This window comes from Colias eurytheme, chromosome 31 (assembly GCF_061535395.1).
Source record: "Colias eurytheme isolate Ceu_HAF_F1 chromosome 31, ilColEury1 Martin Lab GWU primary, whole genome shotgun sequence".
NCBI classification, from domain to species: domain Eukaryota; kingdom Metazoa; phylum Arthropoda; class Insecta; order Lepidoptera; family Pieridae; genus Colias; species Colias eurytheme.
Genome location: NC_143010.1, coordinates 4,939,192 through 4,962,686, shown reverse-complemented (window position 1 = coordinate 4,962,686; position 23,495 = coordinate 4,939,192). Strand labels below are relative to the sequence as shown.

Genomic DNA, 23,495 nt, shown 5'->3' with positions numbered 1-23,495 from the left:
TTTACATTTTATAAAATGCATGGAATATATTTAGAAATACAAATACATAATATGATTGCTTCCAAAATTCCATACTAGAAAAAGAAATGATATATTATTGCCAATTTTTCTGATATAACATACTTAATTGGTCTTCTATAATTTATAATAAATATATTTTTAAGTTATTTTTATCCAAATGATACAAGAAAGAAAACAAAACACACAACATATCGATTTTTTATACTTTCACCGCACATACGTTGCAAAATCGACCACGATACCAGGAACACATAAACGCAAGAAGATATCATGTTTACATCATTCAATCGTATGTCTCGTGCAAATGCGTTACAATTTTATATCAATAATATCTATTCAGCTCCCTGACCTCGACATTTCGAAGTCAATGAATGTCTAATGCCTACGTGCGAATACCTAAGCCCAAGGACGAAACTCGTAAACAAAGAGCATATGTTGTGAAATTGTAATAAAACTGCGCAATTGAAAACAAAACGTCCATTTTCATTTATCGAAGCTATAAATAAATTCGTAAACAGTGTTAACTCGATATCCTTGATCGAAAACAAGAAAAAAGCGTTAGTCACACACTGAACGACCATTGTTTGTATACAAATTCCACTTACCACTTAAATCTTCGAGCGTATTCAGCTTTCGAGCGGCCATTCTCAGCTTCTCTTTATGCACTTTACTCAAAATAAACTTTTTCTATGAAATTTTCACTTGAAATAAAAATTTCGAGAACTTTTGCGTAGCTACTGCGTATATACGGACCGGACGAACGATTTCACGGACGCCTTTGTTATGTTTTGAAATGCGAAATTTTCTTGTTGACAGTTTTTTTCTGCGTGGATGTCTGACGACTGACGATATTTTAGACCAATAGACACAGGATATGAAAATACCAAAAGCTGATTGGCTACTTTCGAGTGAAAGAAAACATGACGAATATTGCAATAGTAAAAAAAGAAAAAGAAATGATACGGAATCAAATTATTATTAAATTAAATTCCTTGTAGAGAAATAGTAAAAAACCATCAGTTATTTATGATATTAATTTGTGTACATTTTACAAAGCGAAGCGATTTAACTCAAATGAATGCTTTAAAATAAATATATTTCAGTTTAGAGCACGTCTATAGCAATATTTATTTCACTTCCGCTAAATGAAGTTCATACTCTATAGTCTATGAGTTTGTCTTGACATTAGTTTTCTGTAATCTATGTCATAAATAGTATTTTTCTTTGCGTTGCGGTGATGTTGCACGAATAAAGTCGTAAAGATTATAATTTTAACATAATAATGAATGCTAATGTCGATACAGAAGATTGCCAAGCATTATCAGCAATAGACGAAGTTGAAAGTCCGCGGTGAGGATACAAATTCATTCATAAAATCAGTGCAACATTTCACTTGTTGCTGACAGCTGATTTTGAGCGCCAAAGTTGAAAGGCGCGAAAAGATATTAACGTGTCATTTAATATTTAAATTATTTTACCGTGAGTTACTGAGGAAAACTCTTCGTTTTAGGAAGCGAATGCGTTTGGACTCGTCTGGGCGCAAAAGCTGGAGCATGATGGACCGTAAAACCGATACCGAAGTGAGTTTTTCTTTTAAAAAACACGATACCTTTCTACCAAACCATTTTTGGTTATGTCTTCCTTTTTTTCGTGTGCATCTAAGCTAGAAATAGATCAGTTTTTTTACCATCATCCATCATCAATTAGTGGGGATTTAGAAGTTAATATTAGCTACATTAAAATGCGTGATTTCAATGCAGATTTAACAGTAATAATTTTAACTGAAATCGGACACAATATAACGGTAACTTTTCGGATGTAATTCATGCATGACCTGACTGTTAATATTATAATGCACTAATAACTACATAGTATAAAACAAAGTCGTTTTTTCTGTCCCTATGTCGCTGTGTATGCTTAAATCTTTTAAACTACGAAACGGATTTCGGTGTGATTTGTTTTAAAAGATAGAGTGATTCAAGAGGAAGGATTTAGTATATAATTTATTAGGTTTTAGATAAAGCGAGCGAAGCCGCGGGCGGAAAGCTAGTACTTCAATAAGAGGTATATTTGTTGCATAAAATAAAATGTTGAGTCAAGGAAAATGTAATTTGCAACATCTGCATTACAATGTTTGAATTGTGTCCTAAAAACGTATTTATTGCAAAAGTGATTATTATTTAAGCTGGCTGCTTATGTAATCACAAAAAAAAACTGTATTTTAATTTTTATACAACTGTAAAATATCTTACTGTATCTCTATAGCATATTTGTAAGATTTAACCACTAAAAGATAACTTATGAGCCAAATATATTGGTGCTTAATCTTTTCAATATGTATATAATTACAAGCATATTACATAAAAACTGTTGTATTCAATAAGATGTGGTTTGTCACTTCCCTAAGGTTTAACTAAAATCAATTTCATAGGCCTGCTTATTGAAATTCTGTGCAGAAATTAATTAATAATGTTTATATATAATTTACTGAATGTCTAATTTAGTAAAATTCTAATTTAAATTGCTTCGGGTATTCAAGACACAGAACTGAACATAAAACAGATAAATGTTAAGGAAAATCATATATATCTTGTAAATCGAATCCTAGTTTGTTAATAAATATAATATTTAAAATAAAAAAAATGTTGTGTGGTTTTATGAAACCACGGTAAAAGTGAAACTGTTCGAACGGTTCCGAACACTGCTTTGTGTAGCGCATGTCGCGTGACGGTCGGCTGCCGAGTAGGTATACCTACTCGGCAGCCGCGATACACGCGACATGCGCTACACAGACCAAACAGTTTGAGACGATGTAATAAAAGTTTCACTTTAATTATCAAAATCTTTCAGACTTCTATTTTATTTACATGCTTTTATTAGCTTCGCATGTATGTTTGTAAGTTAAAAACTCCTTTAGACTCGATTTTGACCCACTAAATGAACAAAGGAACCCACGAAATGAAGATATCATTCAAACTTAGTACACTATCCAAGTATAGGTGACAATACAATAATTGCATTATCATGTGTTAGTCTGTAGGTGAGGTATATACTATACTAGATTTCCGCCCGCGGCTTCGCCCGCGTTTTCAAAGAAAAACCCGCATAGTTCCCGTTCCCGTGGGATTTCCGGGATAAAACCTATCCTATGTGTTAATCCAAGTTACCCTCTATATGTGTGCTAAATTTCATTGTAATCGGTTCAGTAGTTTTTACGTGAAAGAGTAACAAACATCCATACATCCATACATCCTTACAAACTTTCGCCTTTATAATAGTATTAAGATGGGTCTGTACAATTTATTGTACATACTAAAAAAACTTAAGAATACTTAAGTTTTTTTAGCTATAAGGAAAAGCAAGCAAAACTGTATGCCTACAGATAGTTAATATTTATCAAGTATGTAATTCACAGAACTATACATACATACAAAGGAAAGAAGCTTATGAAATAGTAGAAAAAAACTATTTTATTTGTTTTATAAAACTCAAACTCAAATATTAAAAGCTAGCTAAACTAGCTTTCCGCCCGCGGCTTCGCCCACTTTACCTAGAATATTATAAATTAAATTATATACTAAAACCTTCCTCTTGAATCACTCTATCTATAAAAAAACGCATAAAAATCCGTTGGGTAGTTTTAAAGATTTAAGTATACAAAGAGACATAGGTACAGAGAAAGCGACTTTATTTTATACTATGTAGGGACAAAATGAACACTTAAATTAGGGACGATTTGCCACCAGCGGTGTTCCCGAACAACTACGACATTGGGGCCTTCAAGAAAAGAGCTTATTTGTCCATAAAAGGCCGGCAAAGCACCTTTATGGTGGTGACCACTTAACATCAGGTGGCCCACCTGCCCCTTTGCTTGCTCTGACATAAAAAAAATTACAGTTTTTGAAATAAATTAATTTATATTCCGATAGGTATTACAGGAAATGGGTGTGAGTGTATTAGATCAAGATGACTCGGAGACTCCATGTGAAAGTTCTAGCGCTGTAAGTTAAAAAAAAGATACTGATAAAATCCCTTGTAGCATATTTAACACTTTCATGTATGTATTTTTAATTTTTATATATTACTAGCTTTCCGCCCGCGGCTTCGCCCGCGTTTTCAAAGAAAAACCCGTTCCCGTAGGATTTCCGGGATAAAACCTATCCTATGTCCTTTCTCGGGTATCAAAATATCTCTATACCAAATTTCATGTAAATTGGTTCAGTAGTTAAGGCGTGATTGAGTAACAGACAGACAGACAGAGTTACTTTCGCATTTATAATATTAGTATGGATTTGTCGATCGATGGATGTGTCGATCCCGCATTGGATTATTTGGACACCAGAAACATTGCTCAGGCAACACACCATAAATCGTCTGTGATAGACGTAAAGGCCAATGATAATGATGATGGATTTGTCATGATAAATGATAGATATCCTTACAGAACATATCTAGAAATTGGAAATTGACAATTATGGTGCATTATATTGTTAAAAACACCCTAGTTACTTAATATTAGCAGACTTATAAATAATTTGCTTCAAAAATCAGTCTGTGGTTTGGTGTACCAGACAGATAGACTTACGAATTCAAAATATTAGTATAGATCCATTCTTCTATTGAGAAATTCACGAACCAAAATTTAAATTATGTACATGAATTACTATTTTTTACACTCTTTTATAAACTTCATCTGTATATGTAATCAACTCATATAGATTAGATTTTGATCCAATTTAATAAAATAATAATATGAGTCTATCTTATAAAAGCATTTTTTTAAATTATTTATATGATTTAATATTATTATATTTTTTTAGACAAAATCTCTAAAACGCAAACACGATATAGAGAACGTAAATCCAAATATAAATAGTGTGACATCACCGCGAAGCAGGTATAGCCCTAAAATAGCGAAAACCAAATGCAGTCCGAGCCCTGGACCTTCGAAAAGCCCTAGGAGCTTGGAGAAAGGTGAGTTTGTTTAACATTTTGAAATTATTTCGTAGACAAATAATAATTAAATTTGATTGCAAAAAGTTCAACTTTTAAAGCAGCAATATTTATTGAGAAATATGATAAATATTTCACATTTTGAATCTATACATATAATAAATCTGTAGAGGTCAATTCTGTACATTGAAAATATTTAAAAAATAAATAACAGGGGTGTTACTGTATCGATACTAAACCCAAATATGTGATAAAAAAATTTTTTGTTTGTATGTCTGTATATGCAGGCAGAATTTATCACTGATGTTAGATTGTCAATGTGTTTTATTTCGCCCGCGTTTTCAAAGAAAACACGCATGTGTCCCATTCCTATGGGATTGTCTTATTCTGGGTCTTCAGCTATCTATATGCCAAATTTCATTTTAATCGGTTCAGAAGTTTTTACGTGAAAGAATAACAAACATCTCTCCATCCTCACACCTTGACCGCCTCCTTGGTACAGTGGTTGACGCGTGAGCGTAGCACCGAGGGGTTCTGGGTTCGATTCCCGGTGGAGACGAAGAAAAAAAAAATTGTCTCGGTCTGGCAGGACACAGAAGGTTGATCACCTACTTGTTTCTAAAGAAAATCGATCAGTGAAACAGATGTATAATGCATCTGCCCCTTACCCCACTAGGGGACATGGGACTTCACTTTTTATCTAAACTCACAAACTTTCGCATTTGTAATATTATCAGGATTCACAAAGAAATATTACCTCTCTACAAATAAACAACCAAAAATTATATTATTACTAGCTGTCCCGGCAAACGTTGTTCTGCCACTCTTATCTATCACTTAGGGTTATAAAAAATAGATGTAAGCCGATTCTCAGACCTACCCAATTAGCACACAAAATTTCATGAGAATCGGTCCAGCCGTTTTGGAGGAGTATGGTAACTAACATTGTGGTATTTTATATATTTGATTTACTTTTCAGCAAAACCTCTCCAAGATGTATTGGAATCGTCCCTCATACAAGAATATCATATAGACGAAGATACCCCGTTGGCCCAAATATATGGTGGGTTTGGGGCGTATATGTCTTGTAGTGGGACCAAAGGAAATACTAGTACACGTGAGTAATTTTATTTAAAACTAGCTGTGCCCCGCGGTTTTACCCGCGTTGCTAAGCTCCTGTTGGTCTTAGCGGGATGATATATAGCCTATAGCCTTCCTCGATAAATGGGCTATCTAACACTGAAAGAATTTTTCAAATCGGACCAGTAGTTCCTGACATTAGCCCGTTCAAACAAACAAACTCTTCAGCTTTATTATATTATACATATTAGTATAGATATATTACTAAAGAGTAATCGCGTTAAAAAGTCTCTACATATTTTAATTTTGAAAGTGAAACTTCTTTATTGGGGTTGGAAAAAAATTTAGTGTAACATTTTTTCGTTACGCGTGACATTTTTCCGTTACGCGCCATCTTTTTCTTATCCCTACCACGCGTGATTCGTCGTATTTCTGTAAAGTTGCATATACATAGTAAATTATTTATGGAAAAATAAGGTCATAAAGAAGTTTCACATCTTACGTGTGTACACTAGTACACGCACACATTTTTTTTTGATAAATCGCGTTTTAAAATACGTTTAAATATCTTATAGATATATTACTAACTAGCGACCCGCCCCGGCTTCGCACGGGTGCAATGCTGATACTAAATACACTACAGAAAAATTGTGAACGTTGTATAGGTATAAAAATATAGCGGCCCGCTCCGGCATCGCACGGGTATAAAATACATAGCCGGGCGGCCGCAAACGCTACGTCCCGCAATTTTTAAATCTGTAATATCTTCGAAAATATTCACTTAAATCATACGGTGTAAAGGGTCATCTAGATCTATATTAAATGAACAATGTATCCATGGTATTTAATTGGTTAAGGATTAATGCTGTATTGGTTAAAATCGCTTCGAAAATTAGCCATTATTTGTCGTAAAAAGTAAATGACAAAAAAAAGTTATTGTGGGTTATCCATAAGAGATAGACATATACCATCGCGGACTTTTCTGTAGACCTTTTCAATGTGTATAATACTTAGTACATTATTTTGATAAAACTCGTAGGGTTCAGCCTGCGTTTGCAATGTAAGCGGAATAAATGTAATTTTTTACGACATCACATTAGAAACCTCAAAAATATCAGTACTTCTCCACTACTTAATGGATCTTATTATACATATAAACCTTCCTCTTGAATCACTCTATCTATTAAAAAAAACCGCATCAAAATCCGTTGCGTAGTTTCAAAGATTTAAGCGTACAAAGGGACATAGGGACAGGGAAAGCGACTTTGTTTTATACTATGTAGTGATGTAGTGAAGATTAATCGCGTTAAAAAGTCTACATATTTTTTTTTAAATCGCGTTTAAATCCGTTAAAAGTATTTATTTTAATTTTTTCAGGTCTAGGTCTCGAAGAACAAGAGATTCTAGCAAGGAAAGAGAAATTCGAGCCAAGCGGTGCGGACACATTCACATTACTATCAGATGAAATGATTCTAAGTGTTTTTAAATGGCTGCCGAAAAGGACACTAGCTCATTGTATGACTGTGTGTAAACGGTGAGTTTTTATTGAAGTGAAACTTCTTTATCGGGGTTGGACAAAAATTTAGTGTAACATTTTTGCGTTACGCCGTACGCGTGACATTTCTGCGTTACGCCGTACGCGTGCCATTTTTGCGTTACGCCGTACGCGTGACATTTCTGCGTTACGCCGTACGCGTGACATTTCTGCGTTACGCCGTACGCGTGACATTTCTGCGTTACGCCATACTCGTGACATTTTTAAGGTCATGTACACGCATACATTTTTTTTTATTTATTTATTTAGTAGTTATTTATCAATTTTATCCTGATCCCAGTAGAGACGAATCTAAGAAACCAAAATTATTAACATCGGTTCAGCCATTCTTTATTTGTGTAACTAACTTGACCTATTTACCTGTTCTATAAAAAACTTTTATGTATCCGCGAGATCCACTATCTATTAAATAAAGCCTCAAAATTTGTTGTATACTATATAATAGCTTTCCGCCCGCGGCTTCGCCCGCCTTTTCAAAGAAAAACCCGCATACTTCCTGTTCCCGTAGGTTTTCCGGGATAAAACCTATTCATGTGTTAATCCAAGTTATATGTGTGCTAAATTTAATTCTAATCGGTTCAGTAGTATTTGCGTGAAAGAGTACACATCCTAACAAACTTTCGCATTTATAATATTAGTAGGATAAATAGAATAAGATCTAAACATACAGCAGGATGCGACGTTGTTTTAACTTCCTCGAAAACTACTCCGCTGGTGAAAACCGAATGATAATCGGTGCAGTTGTTGTTTATATTATGGTGAACAGAAAGACACTTAAAAAAAACTATTATTGAAGTGAAATTTCTTTATCGGTGTTGGAAAAAAATTAAGTGTAACATTTTTTCGTTACGCGTGACATTTTTCCGTTACGCGCCATCTTTTTCTTATCCCTACCACGCGTGATTCGACGTATTTCTGTAAAGTTGCGTATTTTTTGAAAAATAAGGACATAAAGAAGTTTCATTTCTTACGTGTGTACACTAGTACACGCACACATTCTTTTTATTTAAATTATGAGACATTAATATGTAGTTTTTTTTTGTTTTTTCAGTTGGTACCGAGTGGCCTGCGATGAGACGCTATGGCAGAGATTAGATCTAGGCAATAAGACATTATCTAAAGATGCTCTGGGAAGGATATTGTGTAGGAAACCTATTATTTTAAGATTAGCTAGTTCAGAAGTGAGTATTTTCATTTTTATAAAGTACTAGTTGCTCCGCGCGGTTTCACCCCCATGGCCCCGCTCCTGTTGGTCGTAGCGTGATGATATATAGCCTATTGCCTTCCTCGATAAATGGGCTATCTAACACTGAAAGAATTTTTCAAATCGGACCAGTAGTTCCTGAGATTAGCGCGTACAAACAAACTCTTCAGTTTTATAATATTTTAATAAAGTATTGAAATTTAATATAATTCAGTAAGTGTTTGATAAATTAGATAAATGAAAAACACACTTATTGGTTCATATTTATTTATTTGATAAATTAATAACAAATCAGAATTTTCAATATTTTTACCAATCAACTTACAAAAGAAAAAAATTGTCAAGTCGACTGTATTTTTAAATGTTTTATCCGAATTACTCCGCTCCTGTTGGTCTTAGCGTGATTATATATTATAGCTTATGAGTTAATCCAAGTTACACTCTATGCCAAATTGCATGAAAATAGTTTCAGCAGTTTTTGCGTGAAATAGTAACAAACATACAAACTTTTGCATTAGGATTTAAATGAATGTAGTGCAAAAGTTAGCATTTATAACTATTAACTATAATTATTAATAACGTCAATATGAAACACACTAACAAACAATCAATCAATCAATTCCAGATCGGCGATTGGATCCCACAAACAATCACAACTTCACGTATTCAATACTTAGACCTCAGCATGAGTGCTATATCACGACAAACATTGGCCAAGTTGGTCGAACATTGCCCATCGTTGCGGAAACTCAGCTTGGAGAGCTTGCCGCTGGATGATGGGATTATGGCGTTGATTGGTGAGTGGGATTGCTATAATAATTTAATAAATATTATGTGGGATTGCTAAAATATTGGTATATCTAGACAAACATTGGCCAAGTTGGTCGAACATTGCCCATCGTTGCGGAAACTCAGCTTGGAGAGTTTGCCACTTGATGATGGCATAATGGCGTTGATTGGTGAGTGGGATTGCTAAAATAATTAAAAAAATATGATGTATATCTAGACAAACGTTGGCCAAGTTGGTCGAACATTGCCCATCATTGCGGAAACTCAGCTTGGAGAGCTTGCCACTTGATGATGGGATAATAGCAGAATCACTCTATCTACGACGACGCGGTTGGCGCAGTGGTAAAGTAACTGCCTACTGAGCCGACGGTCCCGGGTTCGATCCCCGGTCAGGGCAAATATTTGTGTGATGAACTCAATTATTTGTTCTTGGCTCTGGGTGTTATTATCTATATATGTATTTATTAAATATTATATTTATCGTCGCCTAGTACCCACAACACAAGCCTTATTTGAGCTTACTGTGGGACTAGGTCGATTTGTGTAATAATGTCCTATAATATTTATTTATTATTATTAATATTCGAATACTAAAATTTCAGGACAATGCTCGAGTTTAGAAACATTAAATTTAACAATGGCGCAGGGAATCACACCGGAAGGCTTGAAAAGCTTACTCGATGGATGTACTGGGTAAGTGTTTATTATTTACTAGCTTTCCGCACGCGGTTTCGCCCGTGTTTTCAAAGAAAAACCCGCAAAGTTCCCGTTCCCGTGGGATTTCTGGGATAAAACCTATCCTATGTGTTAATCCAAGTTACCATCTATATGTGTGCTAAATTTCATTGTCGGTTCGGTAGTATTTGCGTGAAAGAGTTGAGAAACGAGAAAAGTTAAGAAAAGAGTTTTTCTTTGAAAACGCGGGCGAAACTGCGGGTGGAGAGCTAGTGTATAAATATTTAAGAACACTGTACATTCTGATGTTTCTTTTTATGAATAAATCAACAATTATTTATGAAAAATTATAAAAATCCCAACTAATATTATAAATGCGAAAGTAACTCTGTCTGTCTGTTACGCTTTCCCGCTTAAACCTCTCAACCGATTTTGATGAATTTTGGCACAGACAATCTTTAGAACCTGAGAAAGAACATAGGCTTTTATTGCGAAATATGTACCACGGGCGAAGCCGTGGCGGACCGCTAGTTATTAGTAAATATATATAATATTAATAAATCTATTTATATCTCTTTCAGCCTACAATCACTAAACATATCTTGGTGCAATTTAAACGAAGAAGCGTTGAACATTTTAGTAACATGTCTACCGTCCAAATTGCAAAGGTTAAATTTGAGTGGAGCGAGGATCATGAATGATGAAAGTGAGTATTTATTTATTATTTATTTAATTATTTATTGCACACACAAAAGACATAGAGACACACAAAGTACAGCTAATAGGAAATAATGTGTACAAACGGTGGCCTTATCGCTAAGTAGCGATCTCTTCCAGGTGAGTATTTATATTAAAAAGACCTTCTTATCACTACATAGTATAAAACAAAGTCGCTTTCTCTGTCCCTATGTCCCTTTGTATGCTTAAATCTTTAAAACTACGGCACCGGATTTTGATGCCGTTTATTTTAATAGATAGAGTGATTTAAGACGAAAATTGTAGTATGTATATAATTTATTAGGTTTTGAACTAAGCGGGCGCGGTCTTAAATACCTTGTTTTTTAAGATATAAGTTTTGTCTGTTATTTAATGTACTGTATCATTTTTTGGGAATAAATGTGTTTCTATTCTATTCTATTCTAAATATAGTTATAGGTATATAGAATCTTTCTTTATATATAAAAATGAATCGCAAAATGTGTTGGTAAGCGCATAACTCGAGAACGGCTGAACCGATTTCGATAATTCTTTTTTTATTATATTCCTTGAAGTACGAGGATGGTTCTTATGTAGAGAAAACGTAAACATGTACCACGGGCGAAGCCGGGGCGGACCGCTAGTTATCTATAAATCTGTTTTAAATATATAATATATTATTCGTAAGTAATTATTAATAATAACAATGCAAAAAATTTTTTTCAGAACTGTAAAGTATGTCTTTTGATTGGTATTTGTATTTTAATGTAGACTTAGGAGCCTCGGAAATAAAAACTTACGGGCAGACTGAAAATCAGCGCTGTTCAGGTGTTAAAGCCCGACAGCATGGCTGAGTCTGACCCGATTGCCATGTAAATTCTCTATTTTTTTTTTTTGTAATGTAAGTAGTTGTTAAGTGTGTGTAACTTGTGGCAATAAAAATTTTTTCTTTCTTTCTTTCTTTACAATAACTTTTTTAACGTAAAACGTAATTAGTATAGTGTAAAATAAGGTTTTTTTTACCATTTTTTTCTCCTTTCTAGCTGTATCTCAACTAGCAGTCCGTTGTCCACGTCTTTTAGAGTTAGATTTATCAGATTGTCCGCTACTTGGCCGAGCGGCTTTAAATGCATTACTGCCGTTATCAAGATTGGAACATTTAGCACTGAGCCGATGTTATTTACTGCCACCACATGCTTTAACGTGAGTATTTATTTTTATATTTTACTAGCTGTTTCCCGCGGTTTCACCCGTATTGCTCCGCTCCTGTTGGTCTTAGCGTGATGATATATAGCCTATAGCCTTCCTCGATAAATGGGCTGAGATTAGCGCGTTCAAACAAAGAAATAAACTCTTCAGCTTTATAGTCTGTCTGTTACTCAATCACGCCTAAACTACTGAACCAATTTTCATGAAATTTGGTATGGAGATATTTTGATACCCGAGAAAGGACATAGGCTACCTTTTATTGCGAAATATGTATGACGGGCGAAGCCGAGGCGGACCTCTAGTATTATTATAAATTTTTAAAGAATCTTTGAATCTTTGAATGACACACTCCTTTTTTACAGTAAACTAAGCAGTATGACGGCACTACAATATTTAGAAGTGTGGGGAATGTTGCCCGCCATTTCGTTGAGTGCATTGAGGGCGGCAACACCGCATATACAGATCAACCAGTTTATGTTCAGGTGAGATTTATTTATATAAAAATAACTGCGTTAAAAACAACCGACTTCAAAAACGGAAAAGTAATAAATAAAAAAGAATTGATATTATTACTTAATAATTACTACATATTATTTAGATGTGCTATTTACTAAAAAGGTTTGATGTCGGTGCACGGGCTTAATACTAAGTGCTTAGTGTTTGGCACCGACTTCAAACCTATTTAATAAATAGCACATCTAAATAATATGTAGTAATTAATAATATCAAATCTTTTGTATTTATTACTTTTCCGTTTTTGAAGTCGGTTGTTTTTAATGCAGTTATTTTTATTTAATACTTTTTAGTGTATTTTTTTTCAACACGAATCATCTGTTGATCAATCTGATAACCTCCTCCTTTTTTGGAAGTCGGTTAATAAATAAATAATATTTCAGGACAATTTTCACACACAGCACGATGATCCCATACTAAGCTTTCGCTTGTGTTATGGAAACCAGATGGCTGATAAACATACATATATAATTTTAAATAAATACTTATATAGACAATTAACACCCAGACACAGAGCAAACATCTATGTTCATCACACAAATATTTGCCCTGGGTGGGAATCGAACCCACGACCTCTTGCTTGGAAGGCAGGGCCACTACCAAATATTTATTAATATCATTTTTATTCGCAGCGCAATCGCCCGGCCTACAGTTGGAGCCCGACGCACATCAATATGGGGACTTCGAACCAGAGACTGTTAATTAGTTACAACTAGTGCCCCGCGGTTTTACCCGCATTGCTCCTGTTGGTCTTAGCGTGATGATATATAGCCTATAGCCTTCCTCGATAAATGGGCTATCTAACACCGAAAGAATTTTTCAAATCGGACCAGTTTTTGAGATTAGCGCGTTCAAACAAACAAACTATTCAGCTTTATAATCCATACTAATATTATAAATGCGAAAGTAACTCTGTCTGTCTGTCTGTTACTCAATCACGCCTTAACTACTGAACCAATTTGCATGAAATTTGGTATAGAGATATTTTGATACCCGAGAAAGGACATAGGATAGGTTTTATCCTGGAAATCCTACGGGAACGTGGTTTTCTTTGAAAACGCGGGCGGAAAGCTAGTATTAGTATAGATATAACTTCGTGACTGGCCCTGAGAGTAACAAATAAGATGGCGCCTAAACCATGTTGCATTTAAATAAAAATATACTAATAATTATTAGAGCTATAAACTATTGGAAATTATAGGAAATTAAAATTATGCACGGTTTTTCGTACGTAAACTCTATGGTATTAGAAAAATATATATAATATACATACCTAATTAGTTTTCTGTGTGTCAAAAAGACTTTTTTTCGAAGTGCCTTTGTAGTCCTATCCTACTCCTACTAATATTATAAATACGAAAGTAAGGATGGATGTATGTGTGTATGTTTGTTACGCTTTCACGCAAATACTGTTGAACCGATTACAATGAAATTTAGCACACATAGTAGTAGGTAACGCAATTTACACATAGGATAGGTTTTATCCTACTAATGCGGGTTTTTCCTTGAAAATGCGGGTGAAGCCGCGGGCGGAAAGCTAGTTTTCAATATATCTACAAATAGATATTACTATCTATTGTTTTGTGTATTTTTCAGGGTTTGTATATTTTTAAAAGGTGCTCAAAGTTGTGTTTATACGTCACGAATAAAGAATCAATAAAAATGTTGTGCGTGTAAATTATTATAGTTTAAGTTATTGTATTATCAATCAAATAAAATTTTATAATGAAATATAACATGTTTTTTATTTTACGTTTTGCCCCACTCAGTATAATATAATAATGAATCGCAAAATTTGTTGGTAAGCGCATAGCTCGAGAACAGCTGAACCGATTTCGTTAATTCTTTTTTGACGTGACAACGTCTTATAATTCGATAGAGCCGGCTGCACGCACGAAAAAACATGACTCATGCGGCGTTACCTCGCCCTGAGGCGTTCCATGTAAGGCTTGAAGTGCAAGCGAGAGCGCGGAACGAGCGACAAAGAAGCACAATCGGACGTTGTCACGTTCAACTATCGGCAGTAAACCGACTTTACAGACAACCAATTTTTTTTATAAGTACGAGGAAGATGCCTATAGAGAGAATACGTAAACAGGTACCACGGGCGAAGCTGGGGCGGATTACTAGTCCTACTAATTTTATAAATGCGAAAGTTTGTGAGGATTGATGTATGTGTAGTTGTGTATGTTACTCTGTCACGCAAATACTTGTTTAAAATAAAACAACAATTACTTAGAAATACTTTATTCACAGATTAAAATGAAAAAGCCATGCCGCATTACATTAAATACAAAATATCCAATGAATTTTAAATAACATTTTTAAACTGAGAGACGTCAAGAGATTTAGGGTAATCCATAGGGAAATATATTCACAATTGATTATAAAACAATTTTTTTTTTGTAATGGCAATGTATTATACATTATTTTGCTGTAGTGGCAACTTTTACACCGTCAATGTCAATTATATTGATATGTAGGGGTGCATTTACATCAAATGAACATAAGAGTTAGAGCAAGAGCATTCTTTCGTGATCTTTTAGTGTAAACGAAAACTCGTATTCAGTGTTGTTCAGTATTCGAACATTGCATACAATCTTTTCGAACGCATTAGGAACAACGAAAGAATGCTCTACGCCTGTTTACACTAAAAGAATTTGACGTAGTGGGGTTAGAATGAGCATTCGCTCGTTTGACGTATATGCACCGTAAGCAACATTTGTTTGTTTCTTCAACAAGTATAAAATAATATTCATTTAAAACTCCTCTTGGCTTTTTGTTCCGCAGCATCGCTGGCTTGAACGAACGTTCTCTTTAGCTTATTCTTCCGACTTTCCTTATATTTAGCGGACACTTTTTCAGCTAATTTAGCTATTCTTTTCATTGTTGCTTGTGGGTATCTGTAATTTTAAAACGATAAATTTTATGAAAGTATGAAGAAATTAAAGATTTTAAACGCAATTTATTAGTTTTATTATTCCGACGTTTCGCACACTTTGAAGCGAGCGTGGTCCGTAAAATTAGCTACTAGCTGTACTGTGTATAGCTCGGTTTCGTCTATTGTTCATCTATACAAATATTATAAAGCTGAAAAGTTTGTTTGTTTGTTTGAACGCGCTAATCTCAGGAACTACTGGTCCGATTTGAAAAATTATTTCAGTGTTAGATAGCCCATTTATCGAGGAAGGCTATAGGCTATCATCACGCTCAAACCAATAGGAGCGGAGCCACGCGGGTGAAACCGTGCGGCACAGCTAGTACAATATAATAGTATTGTTTGAAACCCTAAATGCTTCAAACTTCAAAATAAATGAAGTGATATTATGATGGGTTATTTTCAAACATATTTCTCTCTACACATCGCACATTATTTGTGAAAAAGCACCTTAATTCCCAAAAACACGTGAAATTACTAACCGGCAACCCAGGAACTCAATATTAGTGAACAATTGTGCCAGTGTTACCAGCTCCTCCTCCTCGAAGTTGTCTTTGTGTTCCACCATGAACATTCTCCTTACTTCCCATTGTTCGTCAGATTCGTGCTCCGAGCGAAGAGAGTCTATATCTATTGAGGGCTTCATACTGTAACATTAAATAATAAGTTTTAACTTTTTTATCTTTCAAATGGTTTATAAATGAGATTTTTTAAAAGAATAGAATTCAATCAATACGGGAAGCAACCCGGCTACTGTAATAATTTATGAACTCGGAGAGAACTCGGTTTATGACTATCACAAATTTATTCATACTATAATAAGTGGGTATCAACTTTTATATGAATTGAAAAGCTGCGAATAAAATCAAACTAATTGATAGCATGTTCTGATCGAACTTAAGGTGTTATCCTATTTGCGATAGTTGATATTCAGTTTATTCAGAATATTTAATCATAACAAAACACGTTAGCATGCTTAAACTTTTGTCTTTTTCTTTTTTGCTATGAACATTGAAAAGACGTACCTTATAATTCTTTCACTTTACGTACAAACAAATATTTAAAGTTCTGAAATAATTTACTTTCAGCTTAAATTGTTTATAAGAAAAAAACTGAAATAGAAAACAACAAACAAATGTGTTGGTAACTTTTCTCCAGCTGTTTTTGACGTATGTCACGGTTTATTGCTCTGAGTATGTCACAGATATCCGAGGGATTGATAGTTTAGAAAATAGAAGATATACAGATACACAAAATTATTATGACGAGCTTGATCTTTTAAAAGACGCGCCCTATCTATTTAGTAATAGTATTTTTGATTTACAATTAATATAGTTATAACTTAATAACTGTATTTAAATTTCAAATTCAAATTAATAAGAATTGAGAATCATAAAACAATGTTTTTCTATGCAGAAACAAACTTAGATCATTAAGTAATGGATAACACACGCAGGCGTTTCCCCTTTTGCCGAGGTATAAGATTATTCGAATCGAAAAATCTTATGCTTTCATAAAAACTACTTGCGTAATCGATTACGAACACTCTGCGTATTCGTAAAACATCGAAAGGACGTCTGCGAGTGCTCCGCTAAAAATGCCGTTTTGCACTGTCAAGTCTTGCAGAAGCAATTCAAACATGTCGAATATTAAAAAAGATGGAATAACCTTTCATTTGTGTATATTTTTTTATTTTTTTAACGTACATTTTTAATTAAATGCAATTTCTAATAATCGTCGATGTATCGTTTAGCGATATGATCAAGACAAATAATCGAGTCATGTGTGTACTCGATCATTGATGCGGCCTCACGAGACTATCATGGAAAGAAAATATACAAATTTAATCTTTATGAACTAAGAGATAAAGTTGAATTTAGAACGCGATATTGAACCGCACTCCCCACGAGACTATAAAGTGATGTAGCGAGACTATCTTGAAGAGAAATTCAAATTTAATCTTTATGAACTTAGTGATAGAGTTGAATTTAAAAACTCCTCGCTTAAAAGGTCGTAAATTTTTACGACTTTCTTAGTGACGGACTGCTTTTAACTTGAACGTCGATAAAAAAATATTTTTCTAAGTATAATTTGAAATGAGATGAGAATTAATCTTTATTATATTAAAATTTTACACAACTGCATAAAAAGGAGTATAATGTTTATTTTGTAAGTCTTGTATATATTTATTAAAATTTACGCTCGGTTACTTTTAACTGGCAGAACATTTTAATGGTACGGAACCCTTCGTGCGCGAGTCCGACTCGCATTTAGCCGTTTTTTTTGTAATGTTAATCTTGTAACCTTTCTATTATATTGTAATCTATACTAATATTATAAAGCTGAAGAGTTTGTTTGTTTGTTTGTTTGAACGCGCTATTCTCGGGAACTACTGGTCCGATTTGAAAAATTCTTTCGGTGTTAGATAGCCTATTTATCGAGGAAGGTATATATCATCACGCTACGACCAACAGGAGTGGAGCCACGGGGGTGAAACCGCGCGGAGCAGCTACTTTGTTTATATGTATGTACGAATATTGCGTATATTTCAGATTTACAAAAAATCCTGCTTTAAGGCTAAGGTGGATTGAATGCTGTGGGAGAAAATCAGAATGGACACCTCGGTACAGAAATAATAAAAATTTCTGGACCGATATTTATTTTATTGAATATAATATGTGATGTGTTGAATAAATACATATTCAAATACAAATAAAATGGCGTTTTATTGTTTTTTCGTATGCATATAATAATGATGAAAACGTTACAAATGACCTGTGTAGTATTTTTTATGAATATAATATTAATGTTATTTCTAATTTCAACAAAATTATTATTTTTGTAATATCGATATGGTTACATCCCTTTAGAGCGATTGTATTATTACGTATATGTATAGAGATTTTTCTGTGTAATCGATGTATGTGTGCAAAAACATGCTAGTCTGTCCATTTTGTAATAGTTTGAGTTTGTAAAGACACAAATTATTTTTGTGAATGTGTGATTGTGTTTCAAAGTGTGAGTTACCCTCCCCGCACCAAAACCGGCAGAAAGTTTAGTTAGAACATTTGCCAGCGTGCTCCATCCATTACTTAATGATCTAAGGAAACAAAGAAGAAACGTGGGAAACGCTTGATTTTATATACGTATGAAAAAAATAATCTGACTGTCATATTTAAAATTATAATTATAATATAAATTATTCTAAACATTATAAATTTTCAAATTTCAATACAAGGAAAATTGGCAACACATTATATTATCCAGATAAAGTAGATGGTAATTTTATTGATTTTCTTCAGCAGTCTTTGTTCCAACTTCCAATCAAAGGGCGTTGAGCAATTCAAATCTGCCATACTTCATTTACAGATGTTTTTGTTGTCAAATCCAAAATAAAAGACAAAAGTTAAAATAAATTTAAAAAACTAACAATAGAAGGTAGTTTCAAATAATGTGAAGTTTTTTGCGTGTAAGTTCTTTGTATATGGTGGATCGCGTACTTGCGGTAAGAGATTAAAAATATTTAAATAGAAATTTCGAACGATTTTTACATTCATAACTACATGTAAAAATACTTTGTTCTTACAGTTAACGGTGCACATAAATTTTCCGCCTGTAAAATGGCATTTTCGATCCGAAAGATCATATCGAACATTACGTATTTCAAAAAAACTGAGGAGACCTCTGAAAACCCTGATAATTTTATGAAAAAGCGTTGCTATACATACGTCGTGGACGATCCTATAGATTTCGAAAAACTGGAGCCAGATTCGACGTCCCGATATTCGAGCTTGCAACTACCAGATTCTGTTAAAAAATACGCAGCGAAAAAAGGTTCTTTGTCCGATACAGACATACTAAACCTGTCAGACGCCCCGATTCGTCATAAGCGCCGTAAATGCAAAAAACTCAAGATAGATATTAAAAAAGCGAGCCAATCTATGCAGCAGCTGAGCGATGTGAACATAGAGAACACGCCCAAACATGTCTTATTGGAGTGCAAGTCGTCTGAAGCGTTCAGCGAACGGATAAAGGGCTTCGACTTCAATAAATCCTTCGATATGTACGATGAAGTCTCCGATATTGAGTCGTCATTTGAAGAAGAAGAGTTGGAGATAGATTCCCTGTCCGAACACTCAGAGAGCTCATCAAAATCTCCGGTAAGAATGTGCAGGAAGATAGATAACCAGTCCACAAGCGATGAAAATATACCAGTCCCATCCACTACTCCAGAATCGTTTGCTGATGTAGAACTTGATAAAAATGAGGAGGAACGCGTGCGCTTACTCTTTAACTATCAAATGCGATTCGAGAGATTAGAAACATTCCTGAAAAAACTGCTCACGGAGTTCCAGTTTCATATAGAAGTGTCCAAAATATTTCACTCAAGGTCAATAGTGTCCGCTCTCCCTGGCTCCGATTTCAACAATATTCCCAAGAAGCTGGGCGATGTATATGTCGACAACATGAACAGAGACATAAAAAACTCAAGTCCGAATGGCATATGGAATGTGATCATGGAAAAAGAAGACCACCAGACAAAGACGAAAATACGCAAGCAGTTTCTCTCGATGAAAAACTCTATAGACCATTTTATGCACAACTACTTGCACAGTGAGAGCACAAACAAGAAATATTTACTATCCAAGAAGAAGGAATCCCAAAAGCGTTTCCACATCAGCCATAAGAAGAAGCAAAAGCATTTTGACTTCCCGGACTTGCGAGACGCTATGATACATTTATTCTCTGTTCAGGATGACTCAATATCGAACTACAGTTTCGACGAAAGCTACAAGTGCATTTGTAAGTGCCACCAGTCGTCACCAACACAAACAGATTCGGGATTAACTGCCAACCCTGATCATTCTATGTCAATAACATCATCTATTGGTAACTTTACGTTAGATTCGACCACGCTCACTGCGTATTCTGAGTCCCTTGATCAAATAATCAGCTACAACAGCTTCCAAGACTCCCTCTACAACACGTTTTTACAAAAAGCTACGATTGAAAGAATTACGTTTTACATACAAGTGCACAGCATTCAACTTAAGTGCGAACAAAACGATGCAGACTTCGAATCAAAGCAGTCAATCACGTTCCATTGTCCGTCATGTAAGAACACAGAAACTGAAGAAAATGGCTTGTTAAAACACATCTTGAGTCAGTCGCATTGTGAAAAAATCCACTTTTTGTACAAAACGGCTTATATAAAGAAATGTGTGGCCGCTGGGAAGGAAATTCAGCCAAGTACAGTATTGAATCCCATGACTTTGTATCGGGATGAAAATAAAATCGTGTGTTTTGGAGATGCATTGTATGCTTGTTCGTTGTGTTTTGAGAATTTGATTGTCGGAGAATCAGTGTTGATGGCACATTGCACTGATCCGTATCATGTAGAAAGAAAAGAAAAGCTGTGCGAAATGGAATAATTTATTGTTTTAAGCGAATGTCTGGTTTGTACAGGGCATTTCTTTTTTGGGCATTTGTTACTGTCTCTGAATTTGAATTTTCAACTTATGTTTTTTAATTGATTCATATGCCCATTTTTACAAAATTTTATCGATTTTTTTGCAAAAAATATTTTGATTGTACGAAACAAAAATGATTATTGATTTTTTTTTACATAATTTATTTGAATAGATTAAATATCTTGCATGTGTTGATATATGACATTGATTAACATCTATAAAACTGATTCTCAATTTCTAAGTTGACTTGTGACTTGCTATTTTCTTTCTTTTTTTTCGTTATGCCTGACTAATCCGAGCATTTTTTTTTCCAAACTACATATCGAAATTTTACCACAGGGTCTATAAAAAATTTGACATATTGTTTTTTTTTTACTATATTGCCATTTTCAAAATACTAACCAAAAAGTTCCTAGTTTGCTTAACTCTTGACATGCATTTTAGGTGAAATTTGTAAATAAAATATTATTTAATTTTTACAAGCTCAAATTTACAGGGTGTTCAGAACTGAAATGTTATTTATTCTAAGAATACTTATGTTTGTATACTTTTTCCTTTATTATTAATTCTCTTCGCCTACTTAGTATTTAAAGTTAATGTTGTAGAATTAATAAAATAGATAAGTACATAGTTTGTGTAATGAAATGTTATAATAACAATTCTCCAAATTTGATCTCAATCATAAAAAGACTTTTTAAAGACTGATGTTATACTTACTTTTATGTTTCTATGTAAATCTTAAATAATTTTCCATCTGTATTTTAGCAAATTAATTATTATTAAAAAAGGATGTATTTTTTAATGTTCCGATTTTTTTTCAATCAACATAACCATTGACCATCATGTGGGTTGTTATATAATTTTTATATACAGCCAATTTCTTCTAATCTTCCTAATTAATAATAATCGACTGTAGAATAATAATTAATTATTAAGACTATTATTAATAAGTAAATATTGTTCAGGAATTTCCTTTTGGTACTATTAAACGCATAGCAGTCTTCCTTTTCTATACCTTACTAATGTTATTATACTATTTAGTTACTAATATTATTTGTAGAAATTGGATGAAATTCAAAATAAATGTAAGCTATTGTTTGCCTTTAGGTAAATATTGTAATTAAAATAATAGTGTTGAAATAATCTGTTCATTAATATAGATGTAGATTGTATAATCGATAATTGTAAGTCCGAAATGTTTCCAATTTTATGAAATAACGTTCTATGAAAGACTGGCTTCCAAAGCAAAGAAAAAATATGAATTTTCCCGCCTTTTTTAAATCACTAAGTAGGTTTCATGATAACTTAAAAATCTCAATGTCGTAGTCGTTGTATCTTCATGAATTTGTATGTAAGTCTTTTATAATAAAATGAAAAACGAAAAAAAAATTACGCTTAAATAGATATAATAACTAGTGCTAAAGTAAGTGTAGATAACAATACAATGTCTCAAAAGTTATTTACAAAACACTTATCTGTCAAATGAAGAGCTATAAGTTTCTGTGATCAAAAAACTTGTTAAAAATAGTTTTTAGCTTACGTTTTAAGTCAAATCAAAATAAATGCGACGGCTCTGGACAAAATACTAATGATAAATCTTTCGATAATATTTTATCAATTGAATATGTACTATTTTTCGGAAATATAATGAAAATTATGAAAAAATACAAAAAACCGTGCCATAGATCTTATGGACTTACTGAGCTTGTCCCGTGTTCTGAATCTGTGATTATAAATGGTGTTCAAAAAGTTTTTATTGCAGAATTTTTTTTTAACATATTTTTTTATTTTTTTCTACATTACTTTTTTAATTAATTATTTATGATCTGTTTCCTAAATGTAACAAAATTCTGCAATGAAGGTTCATGCTTTAAATTAAACTGTGATCATATTTCGGCAAAATTACAGGAAAATAAAAATATGCAGTTTGGAATGTTGTGTTTTATTTTATTCCCGTAACTCTTCTAGTGCATTTGGTAAAGATCAATAAGCAGCATTTTTATTATAAAAATGAATCACAAAATGTGTTGGTAAGCGCATAACTCAAGAACAGCTGAACCACAGCACAGTATTACAACAGGGATTGTAATACTGTGAGCTGAACCGATTTCGTTAACCCTTTTTATATAATATTCCTTGAAGTACGAGGATGCAGGGTCTTATGGAGAGAAAACGTAAACATGCACCACGGGCAAAGCTGGGGCGGACCGCTAGCAATCAATTAAGTTAAATTGCTGATGGTCTTTCCTAACACTTATTAAACGCAGAAAGAAAAAAATTTCCTCCTGGCTTTTTCGATCATAAGAATACCCATTAAAAAGGTATTCTTACTTTAAATAGAATGCGAAAGTATGTATTTGTCCTTCTTCCATGTCGCAATAGAAATAATCG

General features: G+C 33.6%; 4 protein-coding genes across 4 annotated transcripts in view; 2 read left to right on the top strand and 2 right to left on the bottom strand.

Moving 5' to 3' along the window:
• BNIP3 (BCL2 interacting protein 3) overlaps nucleotides 1-853 on the bottom strand; it is a 35,993-nt gene extending 35,140 nt beyond the window's left edge. The window contains exon 1 of the mRNA XM_090118712.1: nucleotides 627-853. Within this exon, the coding sequence (XP_089974838.1) occupies nucleotides 627-666 (40 nt within the window). The 5' untranslated portion in view covers nucleotides 667-853. The remainder of the gene's footprint in view (nucleotides 1-626) is intronic.
• A 371-nt stretch (nucleotides 854-1,224) lies between these two features.
• Skp2 (S-phase kinase-associated protein 2) lies at nucleotides 1,225-14,431 on the top strand. The gene is made up of 13 exons (XM_090118705.1): nucleotides 1,225-1,371; nucleotides 1,532-1,601; nucleotides 3,951-4,022; nucleotides 4,842-4,995; nucleotides 5,954-6,091; nucleotides 7,432-7,588; nucleotides 8,661-8,790; nucleotides 9,439-9,610; nucleotides 10,205-10,295; nucleotides 10,859-10,983; nucleotides 12,017-12,176; nucleotides 12,545-12,664; nucleotides 13,328-14,431. The coding sequence occupies exons 1-13, from the start codon at nucleotides 1,304-1,306 to the stop codon at nucleotides 13,395-13,397; spliced, it is 1,527 nt and encodes a 508-aa protein (XP_089974831.1). The 5' UTR covers nucleotides 1,225-1,303; the 3' UTR covers nucleotides 13,398-14,431.
• A 495-nt stretch (nucleotides 14,432-14,926) lies between these two features.
• On the bottom strand, nucleotides 14,927-16,803 carry LOC149895598 (partner of xrn-2 protein 1-like). Its single transcript, XM_090118717.1, has 3 exons — nucleotides 16,659-16,803; nucleotides 16,116-16,280; nucleotides 14,927-15,598 (listed from the first exon to the last, which is right to left on the bottom strand). The coding sequence occupies exons 2-3, from the start codon at nucleotides 16,277-16,279 to the stop codon at nucleotides 15,451-15,453; spliced, it is 312 nt and encodes a 103-aa protein (XP_089974843.1). The 5' UTR covers nucleotide 16,280; nucleotides 16,659-16,803; the 3' UTR covers nucleotides 14,927-15,450.
• Nucleotides 16,804-18,985: 2,182 nt separating this feature from the next.
• LOC149895597 (uncharacterized) lies at nucleotides 18,986-23,037 on the top strand. Its single transcript, XM_090118703.1, has 2 exons — nucleotides 18,986-19,138; nucleotides 19,222-23,037. The coding sequence occupies exon 2, from the start codon at nucleotides 19,254-19,256 to the stop codon at nucleotides 21,063-21,065; it is 1,812 nt and encodes a 603-aa protein (XP_089974829.1). The 5' UTR covers nucleotides 18,986-19,138; nucleotides 19,222-19,253; the 3' UTR covers nucleotides 21,066-23,037.
• Nucleotides 23,038-23,495: the final 458 nt, after the last annotated feature.

Excerpts from the sequence above, each read along its gene's own strand:
- LOC149895598 (XM_090118717.1), bottom strand. The coding sequence starts at position 16,279 with ATGAAGCCCTCAATAGATATAGACTCTCTTCGCTCGGAGCACGAATCT. Across the intron at positions 15,599-16,115 it reads ATTGAGTTCCTGGGTTGCCG|ATACCCACAAGCAACAATGA; the intron begins GTTAGTAATTTC and ends TTAAAATTACAG.
- Skp2 (XM_090118705.1), top strand. The coding sequence starts at position 1,304 with ATGAATGCTAATGTCGATACAGAAGATTGCCAAGCATTATCAGCAATA. Across the intron at positions 6,092-7,431 it reads CAAAGGAAATACTAGTACAC|GTCTAGGTCTCGAAGAACAA; the intron begins GTGAGTAATTTT and ends TAATTTTTTCAG. Across the intron at positions 8,791-9,438 it reads TAAGATTAGCTAGTTCAGAA|ATCGGCGATTGGATCCCACA; the intron begins GTGAGTATTTTC and ends AATCAATTCCAG.
- LOC149895597 (XM_090118703.1), top strand. The coding sequence starts at position 19,254 with ATGGCATTTTCGATCCGAAAGATCATATCGAACATTACGTATTTCAAA.